At 41.0% G+C, this 27,806-nt stretch overlaps 1 protein-coding gene across 3 annotated transcripts in view; it reads left to right on the plus strand.

Moving 5' to 3' along the window:
• Nucleotides 1-25,669, plus strand: part of SMAP2 (small ArfGAP2) — a 48,467-nt gene extending 22,798 nt beyond the window's left edge. For 2 of the 3 annotated variants that reach the window (XM_025402133.1, XM_025402151.1), the window contains exons 2-10: nucleotides 10,044-10,177; nucleotides 11,937-12,022; nucleotides 13,051-13,129; nucleotides 16,331-16,417; nucleotides 17,476-17,557; nucleotides 18,585-18,694; nucleotides 19,489-19,654; nucleotides 20,091-20,407; nucleotides 24,309-25,669. In XM_025402133.1, the coding sequence (XP_025257918.1) occupies nucleotides 10,044-10,177; nucleotides 11,937-12,022; nucleotides 13,051-13,129; nucleotides 16,331-16,417; nucleotides 17,476-17,557; nucleotides 18,585-18,694; nucleotides 19,489-19,654; nucleotides 20,091-20,407; nucleotides 24,309-24,434 (1,187 nt within the window). In that variant the 3' untranslated portion in view covers nucleotides 24,435-25,669. The remainder of the gene's footprint in view (nucleotides 1-10,043; nucleotides 10,178-11,936; nucleotides 12,023-13,050; nucleotides 13,130-16,330; nucleotides 16,418-17,475; nucleotides 17,558-18,584; nucleotides 18,695-19,488; nucleotides 19,655-20,090; nucleotides 20,408-24,308) is intronic. The other variant, XM_025402142.1, reaches the window with a different exon arrangement.
• The last annotated feature ends 2,137 nt before the right edge of the window (nucleotides 25,670-27,806 follow it).

Raw genomic sequence — 27,806 nt, forward strand, 5'->3', positions numbered from 1 at the left:
TATGTTGTATTTAACCAGTTTTCAGTGACTACTGTAGGCTCCAGGAACTGAATTTAATTTGTGTTTTAGGTTCCTCAAGACCTAACATCTTCATAAATTGTTTATTTCATTTTACATTTTCAGAACCATTGAATGGTAAGCAGGAAGGGACCTAAAAATTACTGCAAACCATCTACTGTAGTAGTAGGACTGTAGTAGTAGAAAGAACCGTAGGGCTCGTTGTTCACCCAATTCACCACATGGGGATCGTTTCTCCACCATCCCTGAGAACTGATTACCAAGCCTCTGTTTGAACACTGCACTAACTGGGATTTTACAATTTCTGGATATGCTGCATTTGTTTTTACACAACCTTAATTGTTAGAAAATTTTTCCCCAGAGTGTGCTAAAATCAGCTTCTATTCCTTAATGCCAGTTCTGCTTTTGAAGCCTCTCCAAAGTAGCCTAATCCGTTTTCTGTGTTATAGCCTATCCTTTAAGGCATGTGAAAACTTCTTCTCCTTTCATTTTGCAAAACAGGAAGAATATATACATTTATGTTGCTTGTTGATTAACTCATTTAACACACATTTATTGTGTACCATCTTCTGTTTGCTAGCATTGTGTCAAGTGTTTGGGATAAACGATGAAGGAACATGGTCATTGCCTTCCAGACCTCATAGTCTGTTGAGGACAAGAGAGACCTGTAAGCAACTCGAACAAGATATTAAGTATTAGAAGAACAAAGCTATTATCTGGGCTATTAGCGATAGAGAAAGTTAAGGTTTATTCCACTGGAGGGCGTCACAGATGAACTGGATTTTTAAGTTTGTCAAGCAGGGAATGAGGGAGAAAGCCATTCCAGGTAGAAAGAATGGTGTAGTCAAAGAGATTTGAGTGTGTTGCATATTTCAGAATTATGACTTCCTCAGCACATGTAAAGCACAAGGCTCTCAACAGACTTTATATATCATGTTAAGGAGTTTCAACTTATCCTACAGCCAGTAAGGAGCCCTGGATGCTCGCATTGTTTTGTTTTTATGATATCTGTACTGGTTTTTCCCACTGCAAACTTAATAGAAAGTTCATTGCAAACAATCCAGAGAGTATATATAAAGAAGAAAATAGATGTTTCACAATCCCATTATCCAGATATAGTAATAATTTACATACATTCTTCTAGATGTTTTTTCTGTGCATACCTGTACATTTATTCTTTTTTCTTTTCTATTCTTTTTTTTGACAAGGTCTTGCTCTGTTCCCTAGGATGGAGTGCCATGGTGCAATCATAGCTCATTGCAGCCTTAAATCCTTGGGCTCAAGCAGTACTCCCACCTCAGCCTCCCACGTAGCTAGGACTACAGAGGCATGCCACCACACCCAGCTCATTTATTCATATTTTAAACAAAAATGGAATTGTTTCATGTATACTCTTTTAATACTGGATTTTAAAAATTACTATATCATGGAGATACTTTTGTATCAAATAGAGGCTCCAAAATTTTTCCCCATTAAATGGTGATACCATAATTCCTTAATGTAACCTATTGATGTTTCTAATTTTTATAAAGATGTAATAATGAACATTCTTAACATATTTCTTTGTGTACTTGACCTGTTTTTTCCCTGATGAATTCTTACAAGTGGGGTCAAAGGATTTACTTAGTTCTTTTGTTTTTTTGAGTTAGGGCGTCAATATGTTGCCCAGGCTGTCCTCAAACTCCTGGGCTCAAGTGATCCTCCAACCTCAGCCTCCTGAATAGCTGGGACTACAGACATGTGCCACTGCACCTAGCACACTTAGTTTTAATTAATTTTTAAACAAATGTTGCCTCCCTGCTGTGTTCAAGGAAGCATGCTATGCTGTGGGTATATGATAGTGAATGTCACAGGTCTGGTGTCAGCTCTTGTGGCACACATTAGTGGGAAAGAATCTTAATCAAATAATTAGATAGTAACAAAATGTGGTATGATTTAGAAAAAGTAAAGGGTGGCCAGGCACAGGGGCTTACTCCTGTAATCTCAGTGCTTTGGGAGGCCAAAGTAGGAAAATCGTTTGAGGCCAGGAGTTCAAGACCAGCCTGGGCAGCATAGTGAGACCCTGTCTCTTTTTTATTTCATTTATTTATTTTTAGTTTATTTTTTTCAGATGGAGCCTTGCTTTGTCACCCTGGCTGGAGTGCAGTGGCAGGATCTCGGCTCACTGTAACCTCCGCTTCCTGGGCTCGTGTGATTCTCCTGCCTCAGCCTCCCAAGTAGCTAGGACTACAGGCACGTGCCACCATGTCTGGCTATTTTTTTTTTTTTTTTCGTATTTTTAGTAGAGATGGAGTTTCACCATGTTGGCCAGGCTGGTCTCAAACTCCTGACCTCAGGTGATCCGCCCGCCTTGGCCTCCCAAAGTGTTGGGATTACAGGCATGAGCCATCGCACCTGGCCTATTTCTTTTTTTTTTTTCTTTACTTTTTTTTTTTTTTCCTGACTCTTTACAGCACTCAATGACCCATCTCTACAAAAATAAAAAATTCAGCTGAGTGTGGTGGCTCATGCCTGTGGTCCCAGCTACTTGGGAGACTGAGGTGGGAGGATTGCCTGAGCCCAACAGCCCAAGGCTGCTATGAGTTATGATCGTGCCTCTGCACTCCAGCCTGGGTGACACAGCAAGACCCTGTCTCAAAAAAAAAAAAAAAAAAAAAAAAGAGAGCGAGGAAAAAAAAGAAAGGAAAGAAAGAGTAAAGGGTAAATGAAGTCCTTATCTTTTAGAGATATATGCTGAAGTATACACAGATGAAATGGTATGATATTTAGGACTTGCTTCAGAATAATCCAAGGTTGGAGTCGAGGGGCAGTGGGTGGGAGTAGAGCTGAAACAAAATTGGCTAGGAGTTGATAATTGCTGAAGCCCATGGTTAATTATGCTCTGCTTTTGTGTGTTTGAAATTTTCTATAAGGTAAAAGCCAAAAGAAAGGGTAGAAGAGAGATTACAGTCGTGTTTAGACTGGGGAGCCAAGGAAAGACTCCTTTGAGGAAGAAGCATTTCAGAGGGTCTATTACTATCTAGACCCTCGTGATGTATAGGAGTTGGCCAGGCTGCAAGGGGCATTTGGCAGTTAGGGAGTTTTTTAGGCAGCAGGAGCAGCATGTTCAAAGGCCAGCAAGCCCTGAGGCACCATGTTGGTGCCTTGAGGAAATGAAAGAAGGCTGCTGTCATAGGAATTGAGAGGCTGCGGAAGGAGGCATGGGCTAGACCTTTAAGACCTTGGAAACCATGTTAAGGATTTTGTTTTTTAATCCAATAGTAATAGAAGAATTTTAAGTAGCACGAGGTAGCTCTGCTTCTTTAAGAGCTCAAGTTGGCTGTTGGTGGAGAATGGTTTTGGTTTGGGCTCGAGGGAGAAGAGAATGTAAAAGTGGAGAGAGAGCTATTAGGAGGTTATTGCAGTGGTCCAAAAGAGTCTGGTGGTTTTAGATTACAGAAATAGTTATACAGATGGAGAGAAGAGATACTGATTTGACAGATATTTTTGGCTTGGTGATGTGGGGGCTGAAGGAGAGAGAGGTTTTATGATGCATAAATTTCTGGCTGACGCAATGGAATGGATGGAGGTGTAGTTGACTAAGATGAAGGAAAAAGGAAGAGATTTTGTAGCAAGAGATTGAGAGCTTAGTTTGGAATATGCTATTCAGAAAATGTACACCAATTTACATATTTACCTCTGTGTATAAGACTACATGGAAGGTATTTATATTTAGAGGTCTGATCTGTACAGATTTGTGTTTTAGAAAGATTATTCTAGTGGGATTCTGGAGACTAATTGCTTGTTAGTCTGTGAGGTTTTTGAATTGAGGTATCTCATCTTTATTTTCTCTGCCTTTGTATCCCCAGTACTTAGCAGACAAAGTGCTTGGCACATAGGTACACAATAAATAATGTTAAGAGAATGAATGCTGGCCAGGCGCGGTGGCTCACTCCTGTAATCCCAGCACTTTGGGAGGCTGAGGCGGGTTGATCCCAAGGTCAGGAGATGAGACCATCCTGGTTACCACGGTGACACCCCGTCTCTACTAAAAATACAAAAACAAAATTAGGCGGGCGTGGTGGCGGGCGCGGTGGCGGGCGCCTGTACACCCAGCTACTTGGAAGGCTGAGGTAGGAGAATGGCGTGAACCCGGGAGGCGGAGCTTGCAGTGAGTCGAGATTGCACCACTGCACTCCAGCCTGGGCGACAGAGTGAGACTCCGTCTCAAAAAAAAAAAAACACAAAAAAACAAAAAAAGAATGCTTATAGGTGAGAGATGAGAAGGTCTAGGTAGAAATGGATAGATTGTGGAAAAGTTTCCAAGATAGATTCAACAGGATTTGGATGGAAGATGGGAGAGATTTTTCTGTCCCTTCTCTTACCCTGCCGTTGAACTTTTTGACAGGTCCATTATGCCAGCAGGTCTAAATATAGGTAGCCATCAATTTATCAATTTTTTTTTCTCCTCAACATTTATTTGTTTGGAATGCCATAGATTAGAACTCAATGAGGTAATTATTATAATATTAATAGTAGCTTGAAGCCCTCCATCACTCTAGTTCCCGTTTTCTGTCTGCTGAGTTTTCTGTCTTCCAAAGCCTTTCTAATCCTGGCGTTTGATGGTGGGGAAAGTTTCAGCAGCAAGAGGAATTTGCAGCAGTAGTTACTCAGTATGTAGAAGCTGTCCAGAAGTTGAATATAAGTTGGATATTACCTGTATGCTTTCCATTTTACAAATGGAGACATAAGCCCTAAATAAACTTGTCAAAATACATGCAACAGGTCCATGTAAACCCAGGTTTTTCCCATACTGAGCTGGTACTTAGGACAGTTGATTTCTTGACTGATCAACCAAATCCATTTCCATCTACTTTTTTCATTTTCCCTGATCGCTTATTACAGAGTGATTCTATGTTAGTTTTAGTATTGCTTAAGGCTGCCCAAGCCTGCTCTTAGGCTCCTGTTGAATATGTTCACTTATCTGTGACCTTGTTCTTGTGTTGTGTCAGTCACTACCAGTTTACATCACTTGCCTATCCTCTTTGCTTTCAAAATTGTTTGGCATATTGCCTCTCAGCATCTCTTTTCATTTTAAATTTCAAAATGGTATCTTTTATATTTTTTCCTTGATTACCATGACCAATATGTATTGAACAATTGGTTTATCTCTCTTTATTGATACATAATAGATATATATATTTTCATGATTATTTTGATACATTCACATAATGTGTAATAACCAAATCATGATAATGGTATATCCATCACCTTAAACATTTATCTTTATGCTGGGAACATTTGAATTATTCTCTTCTACCTATTTTGAGATATATGGTAGATTATTGTTTGCTATAGTCACTCAACTGATTTATTGAACACTAGGTCTTATTTCTTCTAACTGTATTTTTGTATTTTTGGGGTTTTTTGAGACAGGGTCTTGCTCTGTCACCCAGGCTGGAGTGCAGTGGTGTGATCTTGGCTCGTCGCAACCTCTGACTCCTGGATTCAAGCAATTCTTCTGCCTCAGCCTCCCCAGTAGCTGGGATTACAGACGTGCCACCATGCCCGGCTAATTTTTTGTATTATTAGTAGAGATGGGGTTTCACTACTATGTTGGCCAGTTACAAATATGTTGGCCAGGCTAGCTAACTATATTTTTGTACCCATTAATCAACCTCACTTCATCCTCCATCCCCCTACCCTTTCTGGCTTCTAGAACACCGATTTACTCTCTCTTCATGAGATCCACCTTTTTTAAACTCACTGACATTTGCAGCAACACAGATGGAATTGGAGATCATTATGTTAAAACAATTGGTTTCGCTTGCATTTTTGCAAGTTTACCAGATTAAAGTAGGCTGGCCTTGCAGCAGCAATACCAGGTACTGTGGAATCCAAGTACCCACCACTTAGGCTGACAGCCTTGGGCCTTCTTTCTTTGCCTGTGTAGTGGGGGCATATGCAAGCACAAGGGCAGGGTGGGGGTGTGTAGCAGAGAAAGGGAACAGGTGAGGGTTTAAAAAGTGCATTTTCAAGAAATATTTTAAGATCAATAAAGGAAGCTGCTTAAAATTTCATGTTTTCTAGAAGACTTTGAAATTGGGTCTAGGGTAAATTTCTTCTCTCTAATATTCAGTTCATTTTGGTTCTGGTATTTTAGGACCAGAACTCATATTCCTTTCCAAAAAGAAGCACTCTGGCTGAGCGTGGTGATTCACACCTGTAATCCCAGCCCTTTGGGAGGCCAAGGCGAGTGGATCACCAGAGGTCTGGAGTTCGAGACCAGCCTGGCCAATGTGGCAAAACCCTGTCTCTATTAAAATATGAAAGTTAGCTGGGTGTGGTGGCATGTGCCGATAGTCCCAGCTACTCAGGAAGCTGAGGGAACAGAATTGCTTGAACCCAGGAGGCAGAGGTTGCAGTGAGCTAAAATCATACCACTGTACTCCAGCCTGGGTGACAGAGCGAGACTCTGTCTCAAAAAAATAAAATTAAAATAAAAAGAAGCACTCCGTGGTGTTGCACAGAGTGTAGGTATATATTACATATATGAATGAGTTAACTGGCCCATATCAGGAAGATGAATGGGAAGTGGGTTCTGGAAACCTCATTCGATACCACGTCCTTATATATAGTCCTCAGTTATTGTCCCTCTGTGTTTTAGGCACTGTGAGGTGAATGCTATGGTACCCATTTTATAAATGAGGAAACTAAAGCTCAGTCTCTCAGAAGGTCACACAGGTAATCATTGAAGGAACTGCACTCAAACCTAAGTCCTTACTGGCAGCAAAGATTATACTTTTAATAACTACAACTGGCAGAGCATGGTTGCTGACACCTATAATCCCAGTGCTTTGGGAGGCTGAGGTGAGAGGATTCCTTGAGGCCAGGAGTTCACAACCAGCCTAAGCAACATAGGGAGACCTTGTCTTCAAAAAAATTTGAAAATCAGCCAGGCATGGTGGTGCATGCCTGTAGTCCCAGCTACATGGGAGGCTGAGGTGGAAGAATCTCATGAGGCCAGGAGTTTGAGGTTACAGTGAGCCATGATCTTGCCTCTGCACTCCAGCCTGGGCAACAGAGTGAGAGACCCTGTCTGTAAAAAATAAAATGAAATAAAAGTAACTACACCATTTCCCCATGTTTTCAGCCATATAAGTAACATTTGTCTCTTTTATTTTTCTTTTCTCTAGTTTCAGAATCTTTTGTGGAACATGTAGTTATTCACTAACAAATCTAGTGTCTCAAAACTAAAAGAGACTGAGTATCTGGGATATAACTATCCCTATATTCACTGGGAAAAGGTTTCAGAAGGGATGTCAGGTGGGGATCTGCAGGGGAGAAGAGGCTCTTCTCTGGCTTTTCATGAAAATACAGTTGCCTGTATTTCTGTACTGAGGCCTTGTCAGTGGCTTCAGAGTCACCCCAAGGCTCGAAGTCTTAGCCTTGCATTCCTCAGAAGCAAAACGACTTTAAGTACTCTGGAGTGGGAGCTGTGACAGTGGCTTAGATGATTGGGAATTGCCTTTTCCCATCTTAAGGCCAGGAAGCACACAGTGTAACGTTTCACAGCTGACTTTCAATTTTTAATGAATGCGTTTGGCTTCTGACTTTGTTAGTAAACAAATACATTTTAACTGTCTTATGAGTTCTAGACTCTGGAATCTAGAGCAAAGAAAAAATGCTTTAAGAAACATGAAATATTAACTTGGTGCCATTTTAAATCTTATATAACTTAGATCTTATTGAAGTTCCTTTATGAAAACTGTAACCTAAAATGGATAGACAGCATGCTAAGAAACCCCATTTACATCAGTTTAGGGTTTTCATTTTGTGTTTGACGTGACACTCTCCCACCTGAAACAAGTGTGCAGATCGTTTTTGTGTTTATAAGATACATGGTAGACCAACTATGTAAATCCATCTAGGAATGTGAAGGGACTAAATATCGTTTTAGAAGATAAATCTGAGCTTGTGATAACGATAAGGCATTGGGATAAAATTTCAGGCAGAGAGCACCACCTGGTGGTAATAAGGAGAATGTGAGCGTTCTGTTGCAGTATTTGCCATAGTAAATAAGTGATATCTTTGTCAAAAAATTACATTCTTATTTGTAATAATCATGTATTCAAATTTCTAAAACTAATTTTCTGCCACATGATTCTAGCATTCCTTCATTAAAACTGCTGTCAAAACCTTCAGGCTGGCCAGGCGCAGTGGCTCACACCTGTAATCCCAGCACTTTGGGAGGCTGAAGTGGAAGAAGTGTTTGAGGCCAGGAGTTAAAGACCAGCCTGGGCAACAAAGTGAGACCTTGTCTCTGCAGTAAATAAACATATTAGCCAGGCAGAATGGCACACGCCTATAGTCCCAGCTACTCCAGAGGCTGAGGCAGGAGGATTGCCTGAGCCCAGGAAGACCAGGCTGCAGTGAGCTATGATGGTGCCACAGCACTCCCTGTCTGGGTGACAGCGAGACTGCCTCTAAAAATAAAAATTGAAAAACCTGCTGGCTAACCAAATAATTGTCTGTGTCCTAAAGAACTGAAGTCTTGTACTCCTTGTCGTTCCAAGCGTAGGTCCTGTTTATCTCTATAGAAAATCGGTGTCTTTTCACCTCTTTATTGCATCCTCTAATTTTTATGTCACGCTTATTTTATGTGGTAAATTTCTGCCAAGTGGGATAATGGAGAAGGAAATATTTCTGAGTTTTCAGTAAGTTTTTGGCAGGTTTCATATGAGTCATTTTTTTTTCCTGGGTGAAAATTATGAAGAGGAGTGTGATAATTTTTCAGAGTGATTATTAGGATGAGTAAAGCTGGCAGGGGATGGGAGCTTCTGTAACAGTTTTGAATTAAAATTCATATTTGAGATTTCTTTTTTGTTGCTATAAGCATCTTTATTATTTGGCAATCTAGAAATGAGATACTTCAGTAGTTGAGTAAAGTAGGGACATCAACCTAAGGGGAAAGGATCCTATTAAGTTAATGCGAATGCATATTTTATAGGCCTGGGGTTGGGGGGAGGATAAACACAGTTTCAATTACAGGTTGAGCCGTGGACAATCATGCCTTATCTGTCTTTCTTCCTGGTAGGAAAACCGAATATAGGCCACCACTAAAAAGTGGTGAATACAGGCCCATCACCACTAAAACGTCTCTTGGGAGAGGACTGTTTATATAAGGTGCTCAGCCAAATAGAATATGATATGGCTTTGCACTCCTGGGATTTTTCTTTTTTTTTTTTTTTTTTTTTTTGAGACGGAGTCTCGCTCTGTCGCCCGAGCTGGAGTGCAGTGGCCGGATCTCAGCTCACTGCAAGCTCCGCCTCCCGGGTTCACGCCATTCTCCGGCCTCAGCCTCCCGAGTAGCTGGGACTACAGATGCCCGCCACCTCGCCCGGCTAGTTTTTTGTATTTCTTAATAGAGACGGGGTTTCACCATGTTAGCCAGGATGGTCTCGATCTCCTGACCTCGTGATCCTCCCGTCTCGGCCTCCCAAAGTGCTGGGATTACAGGCTTGAGCCACCGCGCCCGGCCGGATTTTTCTTAATATAAGTAACAGTCTTGTAACATCTGCGTTTCAACACTCATATTAGCAGACACTGTAAAAAAATTGTACCATGCACAAATGCCCACATATTATATAATTCTGTTTGTATTAAATGTCCAGAATTGGCAATCCATAGAGATAAAAAGTAGATTCATAGTTGCCAGGGCTGGGAGGGAAGAGTTGGGAGAAAATGGGTAGTGCCTGCTAATGGGTTGGGATTTCTTTTGGAGTAATGAAAATGTTCTGGAATTAGATAATAGTAATCATTGCACAACTATGTGAATATACTAAAAACCACTGTATTGTACACTTAAAAATTTTAAACTAAAGAAAAGCTGACACGTGGAGGAATGAGTAGAGTCAATAAACAGGTGGTTATGGTAAAAATTATTTCACTTACGTTCTAGCAGAAATGTCTGATAATCTAATATTGCAGTTTAGGCATTGAATGTTGTAATTTCTACTTTATTGCCCTGTTCCTGACTTTCACAGGGCCGCGATGGGCCTCTTGGAACATTGGTGTGTTCATCTGCATTCGATGTGCTGGAATCCACAGGAATCTGGGGGTGCACATATCCAGGGTAAAGTCAGTTAACCTCGACCAGTGGACTCAAGAACAGATTCAGGTACTTAGCCCAAGAGTGAGTCAGCTGCTCCCATATATTCATGTAAAAGGAATTCCAGATGAATTTCAGTCAAACCGGGCCCAAAGGCAAAGATAAAGGAAAATTTAGTTGTTAAACACTTATGTCAAATTCTTGTACCTTAACAGAAATTTTTATTCTTTCTATTTAAGATACAAGTTATTCTACCTATATTTTACCTCCTTAAAACAGTCTATGATCTAGGACTCCATGGGTCCACAAAAGTATTAAGAGGGATCTTTGGGTGATTTTCTAAGACTCTTAGCACTTGCAGGTCTAAAATTTATAGTTTTGAATATTCACTTTTGGTCGGGCACGGTGGCTTAATCCCAGCACTTTGTAAGACCGAGGTGGGTGAATCGCCTGACTCCAGGAGTTCAAGACCAGCCTGGGCAACAGAGTGAGACACCTGTCTCTGCAAAATACAGAATTAAAAAGTTAGCTGGGCCTGGTGGTATGTAACTGTAATCCCAGCAGTTTGGGAAGCTGAGGGGGGAGGATTGCTTGAGCCTCTGCAGAAGTGGAGGCTGCAGTTAGCCATGATCATGCCATTGCACTCTAGGCTTAGAAACAGAGTGAGACCCTGTCTCAAAAAAAAAAAAAAATCACTTTTTAAAAAAACCTCCAAATCATAGACTTATGGAAATATTTTATTGCTAAAATGCATACATGAATCTTTTAGACATGGAAAATATTTTAATGGTACATAATATTAAAAAGATATCATTTTTGTGAACTCATCTTTTCTGTGATTGTTAATATATCTTTAGACACATACAAACATGGAATTAGATGATAACATTTAAAATTTCAAAAATTTTAAATAAATTTAAACATAATTAACCTTAAAAGTATATTAAATAAGACAATGTATATATTATATTTATTGTTATCATCTTAAAAAAACTGTAACAGCTGGAATGCATACGTGAATCTTGCATGCTGTTAGCTTGGTGGGCTTGGAGTGAGACTCCTAAGTTAATGAGTCTGGCTGACCTAAGAGCTGTACCTTGATATAGCTTCATTATTTTTTATTCTCTTCCTACATTGAAAAGCTTTAATTTTAATTATTTCTTTCTTGGGAGTAAAAGGGAAGCCCCCCCGCCCCCAAATCCAGTTGCTAAAGTTGGTAATGGAAAAAGAGGTTACTCTTAACGAGAAAATGGCTTTAGAAATTGCTTTAGACTGTATTTATAGTTGTATTAAAGGTCTAAAAAGGTGAGTTAGATTTTTCAGTTACACTTTACTCTGTCTTATGAAGGAAATTGTATGCCATGAAGATATTTGGGGATTTGGAGACTTAAAAAGCTCTTGGGATTTATCCCTCACAAGTGTTTAGGAGTCTACTTAAAAGCCTAATGGGAAACACATTTATTGGAATTGATTAATAGTATAAACTCAGAATGGTAACACTGATCATTGCCTGCCAAGTAGACATTTTAATTGGTAGCTGTGTATCTAAGACTGTCAAATGAGATCTTGATTTATTACTGAATTAAATGTATCTTGGTACACAGGTATTTCAGTAAAAGGAACCTATGGAGTAGGGGGAAAGACAGCTTGGGGCAAATGATTGGGAATTCCTAGTAAGGTAGAGAGAATCATGAATTGGAAATCAGAATCTTGGTTCTGACACTCTCTAGGTTGGTTCTTCAATTGTACAGTAGTGGAATTGGGTGAGAAGTTTTTCAGTTCTTTCTTGATCTGACATGCCATGTTTCTACATTCTCTTTGGTCACAGTGCATGCAAGAGATGGGAAATGGAAAGGCAAACCGACTTTATGAAGCCTATCTTCCTGAGACCTTTCGGCGACCTCAGATAGACCCGTATCTTTTCTGGAGCAACTTAGAAGGCTGAGTGGTATTCTGATGTTTGGGGAGAGTCAAACAAGACTCCAGTCCTGTAATGTGACTGGGTCATCTCTATGTGGATTAGTCAGTGTCCTTGCTTGTCCTCTGTCCTGCAGCCAAGATGCACAAAAAGCACATGTATTTGCGAATGCCAGAATTGTCATATGGTGTCACTTGAAGAAGACTCACTCTGGAATTAAGACTGCCATGATTTCACTGTGTATTCTTCCATAAAGTTACATCTCCACTAGTTTATTTTGGACCTCTGAAACTATTGTTTAATTAAAAATAGTAGTTTATTGTGCTCTGTTAACCCTGGCAGTCAGCAAAATGGCCATTCATTTTTATCATCTTTTTATGTCTTGGGTGAAAGAATTAACTGTTGTTTACCAGTTTATCAATAACCAATAACTTTCTTCCACCATCTGTTCAACAGAGATAGCACCTAGGACACAAAACCAAATCCCCTAAAGGCAGTGCTTCTCAAAATGTGGTTTATAGATCATCTTGTTAAGGTTCTTTTTTTTTTTTTTGATGGATTCAGGTGGAACCTGTTAAACGCAGATCTGGGGCCTTGCAGAAGACCCACTGGTCAGAATTTGGCAGTGGGGCACAAGAGTTTATGTTTTCAAGGGGTACTTACGTGCCTTTGTTTGAGGCCTATTGACCTAAGTGCTTTAAAATAGACATTTGACTGCTTTACCTATATTCTAGAACAGCCACAGATGTATAGCCACCTCCAATGTCAATTTGTAGATTAATTCCACTTGCTGCTATCATTATGCTGAAGGAAAAGCATAGGAAGTAAGGATTCCCTGCTGTAACTGTGAAGGAAGCATTTTAAGGCTTTGGTCAGAGAAATTGCATATGAACAGGCAGGAGCCATGTGGGGAAACCAGGCAAGAGGGAAGGAGGAGAACAATGCTCCATGGAACACAATTGACCTTTTATCTTCTTACTGTTTGAGAGGCTTATTTGATTCATCCTTAATAAGCTTTTTGCAGAGCTGTCGAAGGATTTATTCGAGACAAATATGAGAAGAAGAAATACATGGACCGAAGTCTGGACATCAATGCCTTTAGGGTTGGTTATACATCTTTCAAGTTTTGTCCATAATAAGTAATTTGCTTATTAAATCAGGCCAGAGAACACTTTGAAGAACTGCTACCAAAACACTCCAAAACCATCTTTTAAAAAATGCAAAAGTAGACCAAGTGTGGTGGCTCATCCCCTAATCCCATCACTTTGGGAGGCTGAACTGGGAGGATCACTTGAGCCTAGGAGTTTAAGAACAGCCTGGGCAACAAAGCAAGACCCCCATTTCTACAAAAAATTTAAAAATTAGCCAGGCATGGTGGTATACACACCTGTAGTAACCAGCTACTTGGGAGGCTGAGGTGGGAGGATCACGTGAGCCAGGGAGGTTGAGGCTGCAGTGAGCTATGATTGCACCACTTCACTCCCGCCTAGGCAACGGAGTTTGACCCTGTCTCAAAATAAATATTTAAGCAAAAGTAAAAAATGCCAGTTACTGAGTCAAGACCATGAGATATCATGAAAAAAACTTCTGCCTATCAGTGAATTCTTTGCCTTAACCTGTAGTTAGAAGGTGTTACTGATGATTCCCAGTTTTGAATTATTTCTTGAGATGGACATGTTACATATAGTAGATCAAATAAAACAATATAAGTGTATATGTACTACACATATATCTATTGACATAGATATATACACACATATATACTTTTTTCCTGTAAATGAAATCAACAAAAGTAGGTGCAATTAAATCACCAGTTTCCTTCAGTTTGACCAATGTATATTTCCAGCATTACCTGCGGATAACCAGTGTGTTGGTGGACTGATTGCCAATGTGACCCTTGTTTCTGAGAAGGGTTTCAGAGGGAGGCTGACTACCAGTTTCCAAGAACACATTCCACCCTAGGCATGTTGAGAATCTGCAATACAGTGTATGATAACTAGAACAAATGTAACACACGGGGGACAGACAGCGACAGCATTGTTTCTGAAAGAGGAAAATATGCCTAACTAATGACAACTAATGGAGAACCAATAGATATGACTATTTAGACCTTTAAATAACCTTTAACAAGATTCTACAGAAAATTCTCTTAGGAATAATTGGCTATTTCTCTAGTCACAGAATTATTGAGAGTAAGGGATTCTTCACTTCTAGCACAGGTCCTACCTATCTATTATCTATTCTAGTTATGTAATAATGATATCATAGACAGTGAAATCACTGTTTGCGTGGAGCTCTAAGCCCTTCTGGGTAATTAAAAGTTAAGCTAATTGGAATCCGCATCAGATTGATCTTATGAAGCTGTGTGAAAGGGGCATTTAACTGGTAGGTGAATTTCAACACAGGGAAGTAAGTGTAAGGTAATACATATAGTTAGGTAAAAATGATTCCTTCTCAACTTTGTATGAAGGACTCTTATCTTGCAGTCATCTAGAAAAGGGACTTGTCAGTATCATATCTGTGCCAAGAAAGAATTAACCCAGTGTGCAGCTACAGCTTGGATGGCATCATCAAAAACAGTTTAGAACCCAAGCACACACATTTCCTTTTATCTGTAGAAAACTGTGGTCTGTCTGCCCAGCTCTGTTCATTGTGCCTAAAGATATGAACTCAGATGAGGTCAGCCAAGGGTATCTGAGATAATTCAGATGGTGAAGGAGTAGAGTTGTTATTTGTACACAGCTATTGTAGAAACAGCAGCTCTGCCCTCAGGGTATTCATGATTACGATGCTGGTGTCCTGTACCCATGAAAGCAAGCCCGGTTACTGGATGTTTTTCTTAGGAAGGAAATAACCTCCCATTTACCAAAAAGCTATTTCAGAATTTGTTATTTAATGTACTTAGATTTTTTTCATATTCTTGTGAAGATTTTTATGCCAATAATTAATATTTGCTAAGTGAAGACAATTAATATCAAATGAAAAGAAACTGGCTTTGTTAAAAACTATTCTTTTTATAATGGACAGATAAAACATTTTTAACTTAAATGAAATGTCTGTATTAAAGACATACACTTCATATGAAAAAGCTGCATGTATTGATTATAAGATTATTTTAGAGAAAATGAAAATTAAAGTGAAATATCCATGCATACTCTCACTATCTTTGCTAATAATTATCTTCTTGGTGTGTTCCTCTTTCTTTCTATATAGTTTCTTTTTGGAGGCATAATTATAATACAGTTACATAGACTTCTCCTGCCTTCATTCCACTTAACATATATTTCTATGTCGCTTATATGGTATTTATAATTTTTGATTGTTGCATCATCTTTCAGTGAGTAGCTAAATCACTGAAAGTAATAATTTATTTTACCACTTCCCCTCTGTGGCATAAGTGTTGTTATTTAAGGTTTTTTTTAGCATAAATAATTCTGGGGTGAACTTCTTGGTGCATTTAACCTTTTTCATATTTTGGACTATTTTCGTAAGATACATTACAAGATATGGTATCATCTGGGTCAAAGGATTTCAACATTTGTCTCTTCCTAGTTTTGCCAATATACTTTCCAGAAGTTGTACCATTTGACTCTCTCTCCTCAGCATTGTATAAGAGTACTGGTTTCACTTCATCCCTACCAACATTATAGAAAGATCTTTCGCTCTGCATAAAGTGCATTTTAAATTGCATTTTTTATCACTGGCAAGACCAAACATGTTTTTCATATGTATGCTGTACTCTGTATTCTTAAGATTACTTTGTGGTTTTGTTTTACATTTAGATGTTTATTTGACTTTAAAACTTAATTTTTGTTCTTCTAATCTGTAAACTTGAAATTAAGGTTTATTTTCTGACTGTTAAAAAAAGAAATGACTATTGAGAGGACCTATGATTGAATTTATGATATCACAAAGGACATAAGCTGAGTAAGATGAACTTATTCACTAGTATACCAAGATGAGGGGAGACCTCTCAAAGCATGGGCAAATTAAATTTGGGGCACAGATGGGTAGCATACTGGTAAAATGTTTTAGCATCTGTACATAGCCTCGACTGCAAATATCAAGAGTCATGAGTGGGTTAGGAGGGCGGGTGCCTAAGGTGTTTGGAAGACACATCGTACAGCATTGAGGCTAATGTGGAAGAGGTCAACTCTCATGCTCCACACCAAGACCCCGGCCCTCAAGCTTGCATCAGAATCGGTAGGGATTTGGGCTGTCCTTTTTGGACACTTGGAATTATGATTTATCAAACTATTAGTCACCTAGGGCCCTGTGTTCTTTGTCTTGTTAAATCATTATAGAAAGAAAAAGATGACAAGTGGAAAAGAGGGAGCGAACCAGTTCCAGAAAAAAAGTTGGAACCTGTTGTTTTCGAGAAGGTGAAAATGGTAAGTTGGGAAGTATTTGCACTGTATGGACAGCCTCAGGTATGTGTATATTTGTGAAAGGGAGAGTAGGAGGCCTCGTGGTGAGTACCATTGCGCCATCACAGCTGGGGCTAGAGGGTTCTGCATCTGGATTGGATCGCCTGCTATCACCTCTGCTCTCCCATTACCAGTTGCTGCCTAAATCTGCTCTGTAAGAGCTTCTCTTTGGGGTCAGATGGGAACTTAGGAAGTGCATCTGTTCCGTCTAAGCAAGAGGCACGTTCCAAGCCAGAATGCCAAGGCCGTGGGACACCTTCTGAGCAGATGCTATTTCCACATTAGTCCTTCTCTTGTTAGACCTTCTGTACCCCATTTTCCGATTTCAATGAAGAACAGTCCAGAAGTGAGGCCATACTAGACCATTTTAAATGATCCCTTCTTATATTCTTGCTTTGTCATGTTGAAACAGACACGCTTCTTTTTCCACAGGACATATTGTGGCTGTAGTAGTAGAATCTCTAATATAAAAGCTTGGAATCTTGGGAGAGAGGACTTTACTTACTATTGCTTAAGGAAGAGTCTTTTATCATCATTCTGAATCACATTGTCTATGGACACAGTCACTAGTGATATTGGCAGAGTGAATTAGGTAATCTTTAAACCGACCTCCCTTTCGGTGTTAAAGTAAAAGGTTTTCTAACCACTGGGAGATTTGTTGGCTCTTGGCTCTTGTACCATCAGATACCTACCTTTATTCTTGGCTTTTCCTGGGACCAAAAACTGCTGCTTCTGTTGGATCCCCTGTTCTGTGGTTGTCTTGGTTTCAGAAAGATCTGTCTCTTCAGGACGCCAGACAATCACAGGCGATATCTTTGTTTTTCGCTTCAGGTTTGGTTTATGCACTTCTGCCTCCTGACTTGATTCTTTCACCTGACACTTCCTGAGTTTCATTTCTTTGGTAACTCTTTTCGAATAACAGTAGCCCTACCCACAAGAACACCGTGGCTTTACAGTGGAGATGGTAATAAAGAGTTCAAAAACACCTGCTTATTTCTTTCTATAACATATTTTCACCTTAGCCACAGAAAAAAGAAGACCCACAGCTACCTCGGAAAAGCTCCCCGAAATCCACAGCGCCTGTCATGGATTTGTTGGGCCTTGGTAAGAGTTGGACTTTTCAGCTTCCATGTTCTTACAAATTTTGATGAATTCTCAGTGACCCTGGAAGATAGGTAGAGATGGGATTCTCCAGTTTTGTCTTCATTGCTAAGACTGTTCTCTCACACTCTTCCTGATCTGTTTTATATCTGAACAGTTGCTCTAAGGAAGTGTTTACCATGACACTTTTCAGAGCGACAGTATGGTGTAGTGGTTAAGAGCATGGCCTTTGGAGCCAGTGTCCCGCTGTGTTACTCACTGTCTATGTGACCTTGGGTAGTTTACTTAACCTCTAATGTTGCTTTCCTAATCTGTGCAGTGAGAATGAGTCTCTACTTCAAAGGTGTTGTTGGAAGGATTAAATGAGATAATGCCTCTAAAGCTCTTAGCCCCATGCCTGGTACATACTGAACCTTCCATAAATGTTAGCAATTTTGCTAAACAGCACCTTTGAGCCTCATGTCACTCCCCTGTACTCCACTCCCTGCCTGCATTCCTTTCATTTTTCAGATGCAGGCTGTTTCTGAGATGGCCTGTGGTCATTTTTCTCTAAACCTTTGAAATCCTGAACTAGTAATTGTACCGTTTCAGAAAGAAAGCATATTGTCTGCCTTTCACAGCACTGATGGTTGCACTTTGTTTCCATCTGCTTCTGCTGACTTAGGTTATTGGCTACTTAGGTTTCTAATTTCTGTACCTTTCCTTGCTCTCTGAAAATGAACCCTTCATACCTTGCCCTTTAAATAGCCAGAAGGGAGCCAGCCAGCCCCTCACTGCGGTGCTGAAATAGCCTTCAGGCCTGGGCTTCTGCTGCCCTGTGCCTGATAGCTGGGCTACAGGCTTTCCCAGAGCACCCTGGGAATGTGGGGTGAAGCCTCTTTTGAGAAGCCCCATCCATGCTAGATGGTTCTAGAAGTCTAGATTTCTAGGTCCGTGAGATTATGGGCTACCTTTGCTTTTTGTCTAGAATAGAAGGAAGGCATGGGCTTAATAAGCAATGCTGCATCTTAACTTCAATCTCTCTTTCTAGATGCTCCTGTGTCCTGCTCCATTGCAAATAGTAAGACCGGCAATACCCTAGAGAAGGATTTAGATCTCTTGGCCTCTGTTCCATCCCCTTCTTCTTCAGGTTCCAGAAAGGTGAGTCTTGTGGGCTCCTCAGGATTAAAGAACATTCTGAAATGGGTGATTTTGATATCTTAATTATAGAACCAAGTCATGCTTCCTTGGTGGAGTTGGACTTTGGTTTTCTTTATTCTTCATTCTTCCCTTAACATTGTGTCATTTCTGTCACAATCTAAGATTGCTGTTCATGCCATTTTTTTCTCCTGCTCAAAAAGAGTGGGCCCTTTGAGTTGCTTCTGTGGAAAGTGTGTGATATTGTGAAGGCTGATACTTGAGGCTAGCTCCTAGGCCTGAGTTACTGCCAGAGAATTGTGGGTAGGAAGATTTGAAACCTTTAATGGCTACCATTCGTGAAATGCCTGCTATGTCTCGGGCACAGTGTGAGGTGGTTTTTGTATATCATTTTGTGTATTTCATTAATAATTTCACATCTTCACCACAAACCTGCAAAGTGGGAATTTTACAGGTGTGGAAACATTAGTTCATAAAAGTTATGTCACTAGCCTCTGGTTATACTAGTAAATGGCTACACTGGGATCTAAACTCAATTCCCCCTGCTGCGTCATTTGTGGGTTGTTTTGTTTGTTTGTTCCTACCAAATCACATGTTTTGGTGAAAGGAAAGAATTGTAACAGAGCTTAATTATCAGGTGTTTTCAGATATTTCAATGGTAAAAATGTCAGGAAGCTATTAACTTGAACCATGAATTCTTATTGCAGATGTTAGGAACAGCAGAGAGGGAAGGGAGATCCTTAAGGAGACCCCCATGAGAACCATTTCAATTCTTCCCCTGCCCTCTTTGCCCTAAGGTTGTAGGTTCCATGCCAACTGCAGGGAGTGCTGGCTCTGTTCCTGAAAACCTGAACCTGTTTCCGGAGCCAGGGAGCAAATCAGAAGAAATAGGCAAGAAACAGCTCTCTAAAGACTCCATTCTTTCACTCTATGGATCCCAGACGCCTCAAATGCCTACTCAAGGTAGACTTCCTGGGTATCATGGCCATGTGCCAGATAGAGACATGAGGGCTTCCATGCAGGAATTATTTACTGTGACAGAGGATAGATACTTTGGGGACCAGGATGTCATACAGCAAACAAACCTGAACATGACCAAAGTATCAGCAGATAGAAATTAATGTAACTCCGAGTCATACTTCTGTGGAGTCTGGGGTCACACTTCGGTGAAGTCTAACTCAAGGTCTGGATCTGGACCCTAAAGGGAAAATGACTCAGTCAGCAGCCCATTGGTAAGCCATAGCAGGCCTTGTAGAGACTCTGACTACTTTGCTGTGTAAAGAGCATTGTGAGTAGAGTAATCCTGAGAAATTCCGGCTGGAAAGGGGTAGCCAGGGAGAGTTTGGGCTGACTATGTTTTTCACTCTTTAACAGACCTGTATGTGTGTTGTCTTGACAGCAATGTTCATGGCTCCCGCTCAGATGGCATATCCCACAGCCTACCCCAGCTTCCCCGGGGTTACACCTCCTAACAGCATAATGGGGAGCATGATGCCTCCACCAGTAGGCATGGTAGCTCAGCCAGGAGCTTCTGGGATGGTTGCCCCCATGGCCATGCCTGCAGGCTATATGGGTGGCATGCAGGCATCAATGATGGGTGTGCCGAATGGAATGATGACCACCCAGCAGGCTGGCTACATGGCAGGCATGGCAGCTATGCCCCAGACTGTGTATGGGGTCCAGCCAGCTCAGCAGCTGCAGTGGAACCTTACTCAGGTAAGCTATCCCATTTTACTTGCAGCAAGAGTTTTGAGCCTTCCTCAAGTTTGTTTCACTTTGTACCTCTCCACTATCCTTTGAGTCCTTTCCATGTAAATGAGATAATGCCAGAGACATTGTTAGGTTTGCTTTTTTTTCCCCCTAGAAGGTCTGTCTAAAGTCATCCTTTCTGAGGAAGAACTCCTCAGTTCTGTAGAATTCCTGTAGAATAAGTGCAACTGCCTAAATCTGAATCTCTCCACACATTCTCAAAAGCAAAAACAAACACACAAAAAAACCCTATACAAACAATGAATGCAGATATTCTCACAACAATCTCATTTGGTAGACAAGGTTCAAATGGCATGGCAATGGGCATATAAACACCAAATCTAGCAGAGCCAGCATCACAGAGGAGGCTGTAAAAACAGAAGATGGAGCAGGGGCCTAGCAGTAATACCACAGATAAAGTAACTCCCCAGAAGGAGAAGGACCTACCCTCATCAAAGACATCCTGAGAACAGGTCTGAGATGTGGCAGATTAGAACTCTGTTTACTTGGAGGATCAAAAATAGGAGACTTGAGATATATAGGAGTATAGGTAGTAACCTTGGGAAAGCATTGCTTCTCGGGGAGATGGGCATGGCCTAAAAGGAGGAGGTACCCTTTGGAGGACTGGTGGTGAAGGGAAAGAAAGACACAAGAAATGGAAATGAGAACCACAAAATCAAATATACACCTTCCTCCCTCTTCCAAAATAACCACTTCACTAATAAAAGATGGTGCTTTTAATCTAAGAAATTTAGTAAGCCTCGCCAAACCCTCACACTTATTATTGCTGATTGAGAAAAAAAATAAGACCTTACAAAATAAACCAAACATGGCAGCTGACATTTGTGCAAAACTACTACAAGAAGAAAATAGAAAATGAAAATCAAAACATTTCACGTAATGAATATTCTCCCTCAAAAAACAGTCATGAAGCAGAAGAAAATCATTACACTATTTATCAACCTGAATTAAATGTCCTTAAACAAACATTTGCAGATAAGACAAAACACCTTAAATCAGAAATTCAAAAACTTAAAGCCAAAATGGATAAAAAACTGAATGTTGTGAAATGAAAGTTTACTGAACTCAGAAAAGAAATTGAAGAAAAAGCCAAAATGTTCTTATAAAGACTGAGTTACAAGTTAGCCAAAGAACAATAGATTNCTCCCCTCTCCCCTCTCCCCTCTCCCCTCTGCCTTTTTCTTTTCTTTTCTGAGACAGAGTCTCACTCTGTCGCCCAGGCTGGAGTGCAGTGGCACAATCTCGGCTCACTGCAACCTCCACTTCCCGGGTTCAAGTGATTCTCCTGCCTCAGCCTCCCAAGTAGCTGGGATTACAGGCACCCACCACCACACCTGGCTAATTTTTTTGTATTTTTTAGTAGAGACGGGGTTTCACCATGATGGCCAGGCTAGTCTCAAACTCCTGACCTCAGGCGATCCACCCGCATTGGCCTCTCAAAGTGCTGGCATTACAGACATGAGCCACTGCACCCCACTGAAAATTTTTAAAAACAGACAACAAAGTGCAGCAAATACAATAAACACAGTTAAAATATAATATGATGGAATAAAGACCAAACATACCAGTCATATCAGTAGGCAACTCGTCTATCAAAAGAAAATGATGTTCAAATTGGCTCACAACGCAACACTAGTTTTGTACTAGGTACAAAGAAATACAAAGTGATTTAATGTGAAAACCAAGAGACAGGCAAAGTAATACCAGAGAAGTGGTATGGTGCATGTGTACTGCACATGTACATGTATATGCTATCTTTATCAGGGTTATACTTATTTATAAAAAGTATTTTTATGTTTTTGTTTCTCTGTGGTCCGGAATAATTTACGTAGTACTGGTCTTTGAAGGTTTTGTGGAATTCCTGTGTGAAGTTTGTGGTTCCTATTGCTTTCCTTTGTAGCAAATCTTTGATACATTTCTCTGTTTCTTCTATGGAAGTCAATTTTGGAAAACTGTATTTACCTAGATTTTCCATTTCACCGAGGTTTTCAAATTTATCAAAAGTTATGCCAAGCAGTCTCATTAATTTTTTTCAGAGAACCAGGATTTTGATTTATTGGTGCTACATTTTTCTGTTTTCTACCTCAATTTTTGGTGTATCTTTCCATATGCTTTCTATGGGTTTACTTTGTTATTTTCTAGCTTTCGTAGTGGAGATTTTAATTTACTTATTTTCATTGTTTCGTTTTTATTTACATAAGTAATGGAATGCTGTAAGTCTGATGGGAATATGTCAGAGAGATACATGAGCCAACTTCCAATGGCTCTGACTGGCCAAATGTGAGACAATTTGAACATCAAAAAGAGTAACAATAGTAATGGATTATGACACACTGAATGGGAAAAAAAAAAAAAAAACCCATGAGTCCATGGTGATATTTTTTAAAAACCAGGTGTGGAATGGAAGGAGAAAAAGCTTTCTTTACAGAAGAATGATAGTAATTGTAAAAAGAACAAAGGATTCCCACATTTGCAAAGAAATGCCCTTCAGATTATTTATTAATTATAATGAAAGAAATATAGCCACTACCTTAGCCAAGTGATCAAACATCAAATTACTGGCAATGGAACAAAGTAATACCATGTGCTTCCTGATATTTTGTACTAAGAAAGACATCGTATCTCCTTCATAGAATCTTGCCAAAAATATTTAACCTGGATCCAATTATGAGAAGATGAATCCAAATTGTGGGATATGCTACAAAATAACTGTCCTGGGTTCTTAAAAATGTCAGTGTCAGGAAGAAATGGGAGGAAGTGGTAGGGAAACTGTTCTAGATTAAAGGAAACTACAGAGATCTGGAAATGAAATGCCATGTACATTAGAATATTGTGTTAATGTTAAAATTCTGGAGTGTGTTCATGGTTTTGTGGTTCTGTTAAAGTGTTCATTCTTATGAAGTGCCTCCTGACTTAGGAGTGAAGTGTTGCGATAGCTGCAGTTTTGTTTTTTTTTTTTTTAATCTGCGGCTTTTGATGCTCATCAAAAAAATGTAAGTTTTTATATAAGGAGGGAGAGAAAATATGGCAAATGTTAACAGTTGGTGAATTTAAGGAAGAAGATACATGGGTTTTATTGTACTATTCTTTCAACTTTTATGTAAGTTTGAAATTTACTTTGAAAGTTGGTAAAGAAAAAGAATTTATATAGAAAATGTACTAGGCTCAGGAAATTCAAGGCATTTTTCTCCATAAAGTATTTTTCTGTTCACTGCTAGGGGGCCAGTCTTTCCATCAAATTCATGAAGGACCCCCGCCCTATCCTGCCCGAGGCCTTATTCCACTGACTTTTCTTCCGGCTCCTTCCCTTCTCATACACCGAAGACACATTAGTCTTTTTTACCCCCTGCCTTTGTTCATTGCGAACAGTCCCGTTCCTTTTTTTCCCCCTTCTGCAAATGAAAGAGGCTGCCCAAGCGCTTTCCCTGACACTGACAGTAATAGCTGTGCTGAAGATGAGGCGGGAGCACTGGGGAGGGGGCTTGCCTTTCAGCTTTTAGGATTGGCCAGGCAAGTTAACAATAGGCCCCTTTTATTTACGATGAGGGACTGGAAAGGAAAAAGAGAGGAACTCATGCTGATTTTCTGTCAACTAGATCCAGATGCCAGGATGCCTTCTTTCCCTCCCTGAGCTTTAGTCTCTGTCAACATTGCACTCCCAAAAAGTCGTTCATGTACATGGCCTTGAAATGATCTGACTGCGAAGGTCCAGGGTTTACTGTCCGTAACAGTTTCCCTTTGTCTCATTCTCCCCATCCTGGCAGAGAAAGGGACTCCCACTCTGCCTTTTGCACTAATTGGCAGAATGCCCACAGCCCGGTCTGAAAGTCTCCTCTCTCCCTTTCAGATGACCCAGCAGATGGCTGGGATGAACTTCTATGGAGCCAATGGCATGATGAACTATGGACAGTCAATGAGCGGCGGAAGTGGACAGGCAGCAAATCAGACTCTCAGTCCTCAGATGTGGAAATAAAAACAAAACACCTGTATGGCTGCCATTCTCTTCAGCCCTCGCTCTCCCCTTTCCACAGCCTCCACCCTTGACCCCCATCCTCTTTTCCTACCTCTTTGTTTGGTTTAGAAATTGCTCAATAAGTCATTTGGGGTTTGGCATCCTGCCCAGCCACTTCCCAAACATGAAGACCTCTCTGTTGCTTTATGTTGTACATGCCCCATAGCCATCCCAACGTCCTCCCCAGTCCTCTCCTGGCACCAGCACCTTAGAAGTTGTTGGCAGAAGGCACTTAAACTGTGGGAGAAACGTGCACACCTTTGAGTACCTTCCCTCAAGGTTAAAGCTCCTGTCAGACTCTCAGAAGGGTCTGTAGATGTTGTGTATTAGGCAAACGGGAAAGCGTAGAGGTCCTTCTATATATGTTAGTAAGCTGTTTCTAAGTGTTTAATTTTGAAGGGGAAGCATCATGTTCTCATGATTTATGGGAATGAAGCAAGTACTGAAATCAAACTAAATACTCCCTGGGCCCTGGGTCAGTTTGACCCTAGCCCTGGGGTAAGGCAAGCCCCCTCCTATGAGGATGAGCAAAAATACTACTCTCTTCACCCTGAGTTGCTTTCCGGGTCTGGGGCTTCAGGACTTGCTGCTTCAGTCAGCCTTTATTAGCACCAAAGACTTTATGAAGATCCCACACACAGACACACATCCCTTCCTGCCTCCCACCTGCCTTCAGTAGGATCTGGCTCCGTGGCTGGAGGACAAACCCCTAGAGTGGGAATGCAGAGCTTAACGTGTACTGCTTGTGTGTGCACGTGAGAGTGTGTGTATGTGTGTGTGTGTGTGTATGTGTGTTCTGCCTCCCATCCTCTCCCCATCTGCTCTGGGTATTTTTGTTTTTGTTTAGTTTTAGGTTTACAACAGAGAGGAGTTAATTTATCAGCAGCCTAAAACTGTTGTGTTTTTCTTACAGTTTAAAAAATGCCATGTCATTGATAACTCCCTTTCTCCCTTCCCTTCTCCCAGTCTGCTGATGACTCTTTCATGCCTGTGTATCCGGGTGCTCTGTTTCCCCACCGTTCCCAGGTGTACGAGGCAGAGGCCGGGACAGCTTTCCTCTCAGTCATTGTTCACCCCACTTGAAAATTCAGACAAGAAAACTTTGCTTAAAAGATTTCATGTGTGGGAACTACAGTTCCTGGCTGCCTTTCTCCTGTGTATGTGTAAATTCCTTAATAAATATTGCAGGGAAGGACTGTTTGCTTGGCCATTACTGTGCGTCACTCTTGGAGGAGGGTGCGTTACACTCAGGTTTTCTGTTTTCCAAAGGCAATTCTTTCACTTACTGTATTTTGGAAAATTCTGTACTTCTCATACCCAAGGGCGAGGCCCAGGCTCCAGCAGTCAGAAAGGGGGCCTCTCTCCACTGGCGTCTAGAGCTGTGAACTGAGGGAACTCCGAAGATCAGCACCTGCTAGAGTCAGAACATCAGAGCGGCATGCCTTTCCCCCACAGATGGAGAAACTGAGACACGGAGAAAGGACATGGTTGGCTGATGTCCACTAGAGAACCCTGGGCAGAGCCGGCAGTAGCCTCGCAAGTGTCTGGATTTCCAGCCCCTTGTTCTTTCCCTATGCCATGGCAATTAAGTAGTGAGTTGAAATTCCTCTCTGCCGAGAGAGCAGTAGCTTTAGCTGGTAAAGGTAACTCACCCCTCTCTGAGCTGTCGGAACTGGGCTTTCCAAATCAGTGTCAGGAATGAGAAACAGGACACTCATTCCTGGGGGCAGTACGAAATACAAAAGGAAGAAGACCGTCTTTGGTCTGTTTCCTTCTCTCCCTTTGACTCCCTTTCTGCTCTCAACAGATGTGATCTTTGGACCCTTCCTCCCTTCTTTCCTTTGAGTACACGCTTTGAGTCCTTACAGATGTAAGTGGGAGGACAGCTCAGTGACTAGGAAAGTCAGCTCTGGGTCAGGCTGCCAGTGTTCCTATCCCTTCCTACGCTGAGCAAACTACTGAACTCCTGTGTCTCCGGGTAAAATGGGTATGATGGTAATAGTTAGGATAATAAGCAGTTCCTGTGGTATATTTAGCACACTATTGGGCACTTAGTAAGCACTCAGGTATTAGCAGGTATTGCATGCCAGATCTGTGTTAGGCAGTAGCTCATTTGACAAACATTTAATAAGTGTCAGTAATGTGCCAAACACTGTTTTAGGCTCTAGAGACAAAGCAGTGAATAAAAACTCTCCAATCTCATAGGGTAATGTGGTAGGAGAAATGGATAATAAACAAATAGATCTAATTCAGACAGTATAAGACAGGGGGAGAGAGTGGGTATGGGGCCATTTGGATGGAGTGGTCACGAGAAGGTTACATTTGGACTGAGACCTGAATACGCAGCCAGTCCGTAGAGATCTGGAAAGAGTTGGAAATAGTTTGGGGGCGTTAGTTTGGGAGTCGTGAGGATACGGGTGTTATGTAAAGCCATGAGAGTGGTTGAAGTCACTTGAGAAAATAGAAGAGAACTGAGTCTGGGAACCCATCAGCGTTTAGAGGTTGAGAAGGATGAATAAGATGAATCTGAGATAGTTTCTGGTTAAGAAGCTCTTGGTCTCATGGGGCAGCAAATTTATAATTTCTTTTTTCCGTTTTTGTTTCTGAGACAGAGTCTCGCTCTGTCACCCAAGCTAGAGTGCAGTGGTGTGATCATGGGTCACTGCAGCCTTGACCTCCTGGGCTTACACAATCCTCCCAACTTCAGCCTCCCCAAGTAGCTGGGACCGAAGGTGTGCACCACCACACTGGGCTAATTTTATTTTATTTTTTTGTAGAGACAAGGTCTCCCTATGTTGCCCAGGCGAGTTCCTGTGATCCTCCCACATTGTCCTCCCATAGTGTTGGGATTACAGGCATGAGGCACTGTGTCCGGCCTGTAATTTCCCATACAGGTGAATAATGGGAGCTGAGGTGAGGGGGGACTTAGCCCATTCAGGAAACCTTCCTGAAGAGAGTGGCACTTGAGCTGAGTCTTAAAGGGAGAAGTAGCAGTTAACCAGTGAATTGGTGTGGAGAAGAATATTCCAGACAAATAGTGTCATGTGAATAAGGATATAGAAACCTACAAGAGCATGGAACATTTTGAGAGGTACAAACGTATTTCTAGGGTATGATGTAAGTGTGGTGCGCTGTGGGAGAGGTGGAGCTGGACTAGGTTGGGGGGCCTTTCCACACCCTATGAAGGAGCTTAGCCCAAAGTGTAAGTGGTAGAGAGACTTGGTAGATTTGAGTCTTAGATAGCTCACTCTTGCATCACTGTGAACAGCACATTTGAGGAAACAAGACCAGAGGTAGGGAACCAGAAATGGCAAGAGCTGACCTAGGGCTGTG

The sequence above is a fragment of the Theropithecus gelada genome, chromosome 1 (assembly GCF_003255815.1).
Source record: "Theropithecus gelada isolate Dixy chromosome 1, Tgel_1.0, whole genome shotgun sequence".
Lineage (NCBI taxonomy): Eukaryota > Metazoa > Chordata > Mammalia > Primates > Cercopithecidae > Theropithecus > Theropithecus gelada.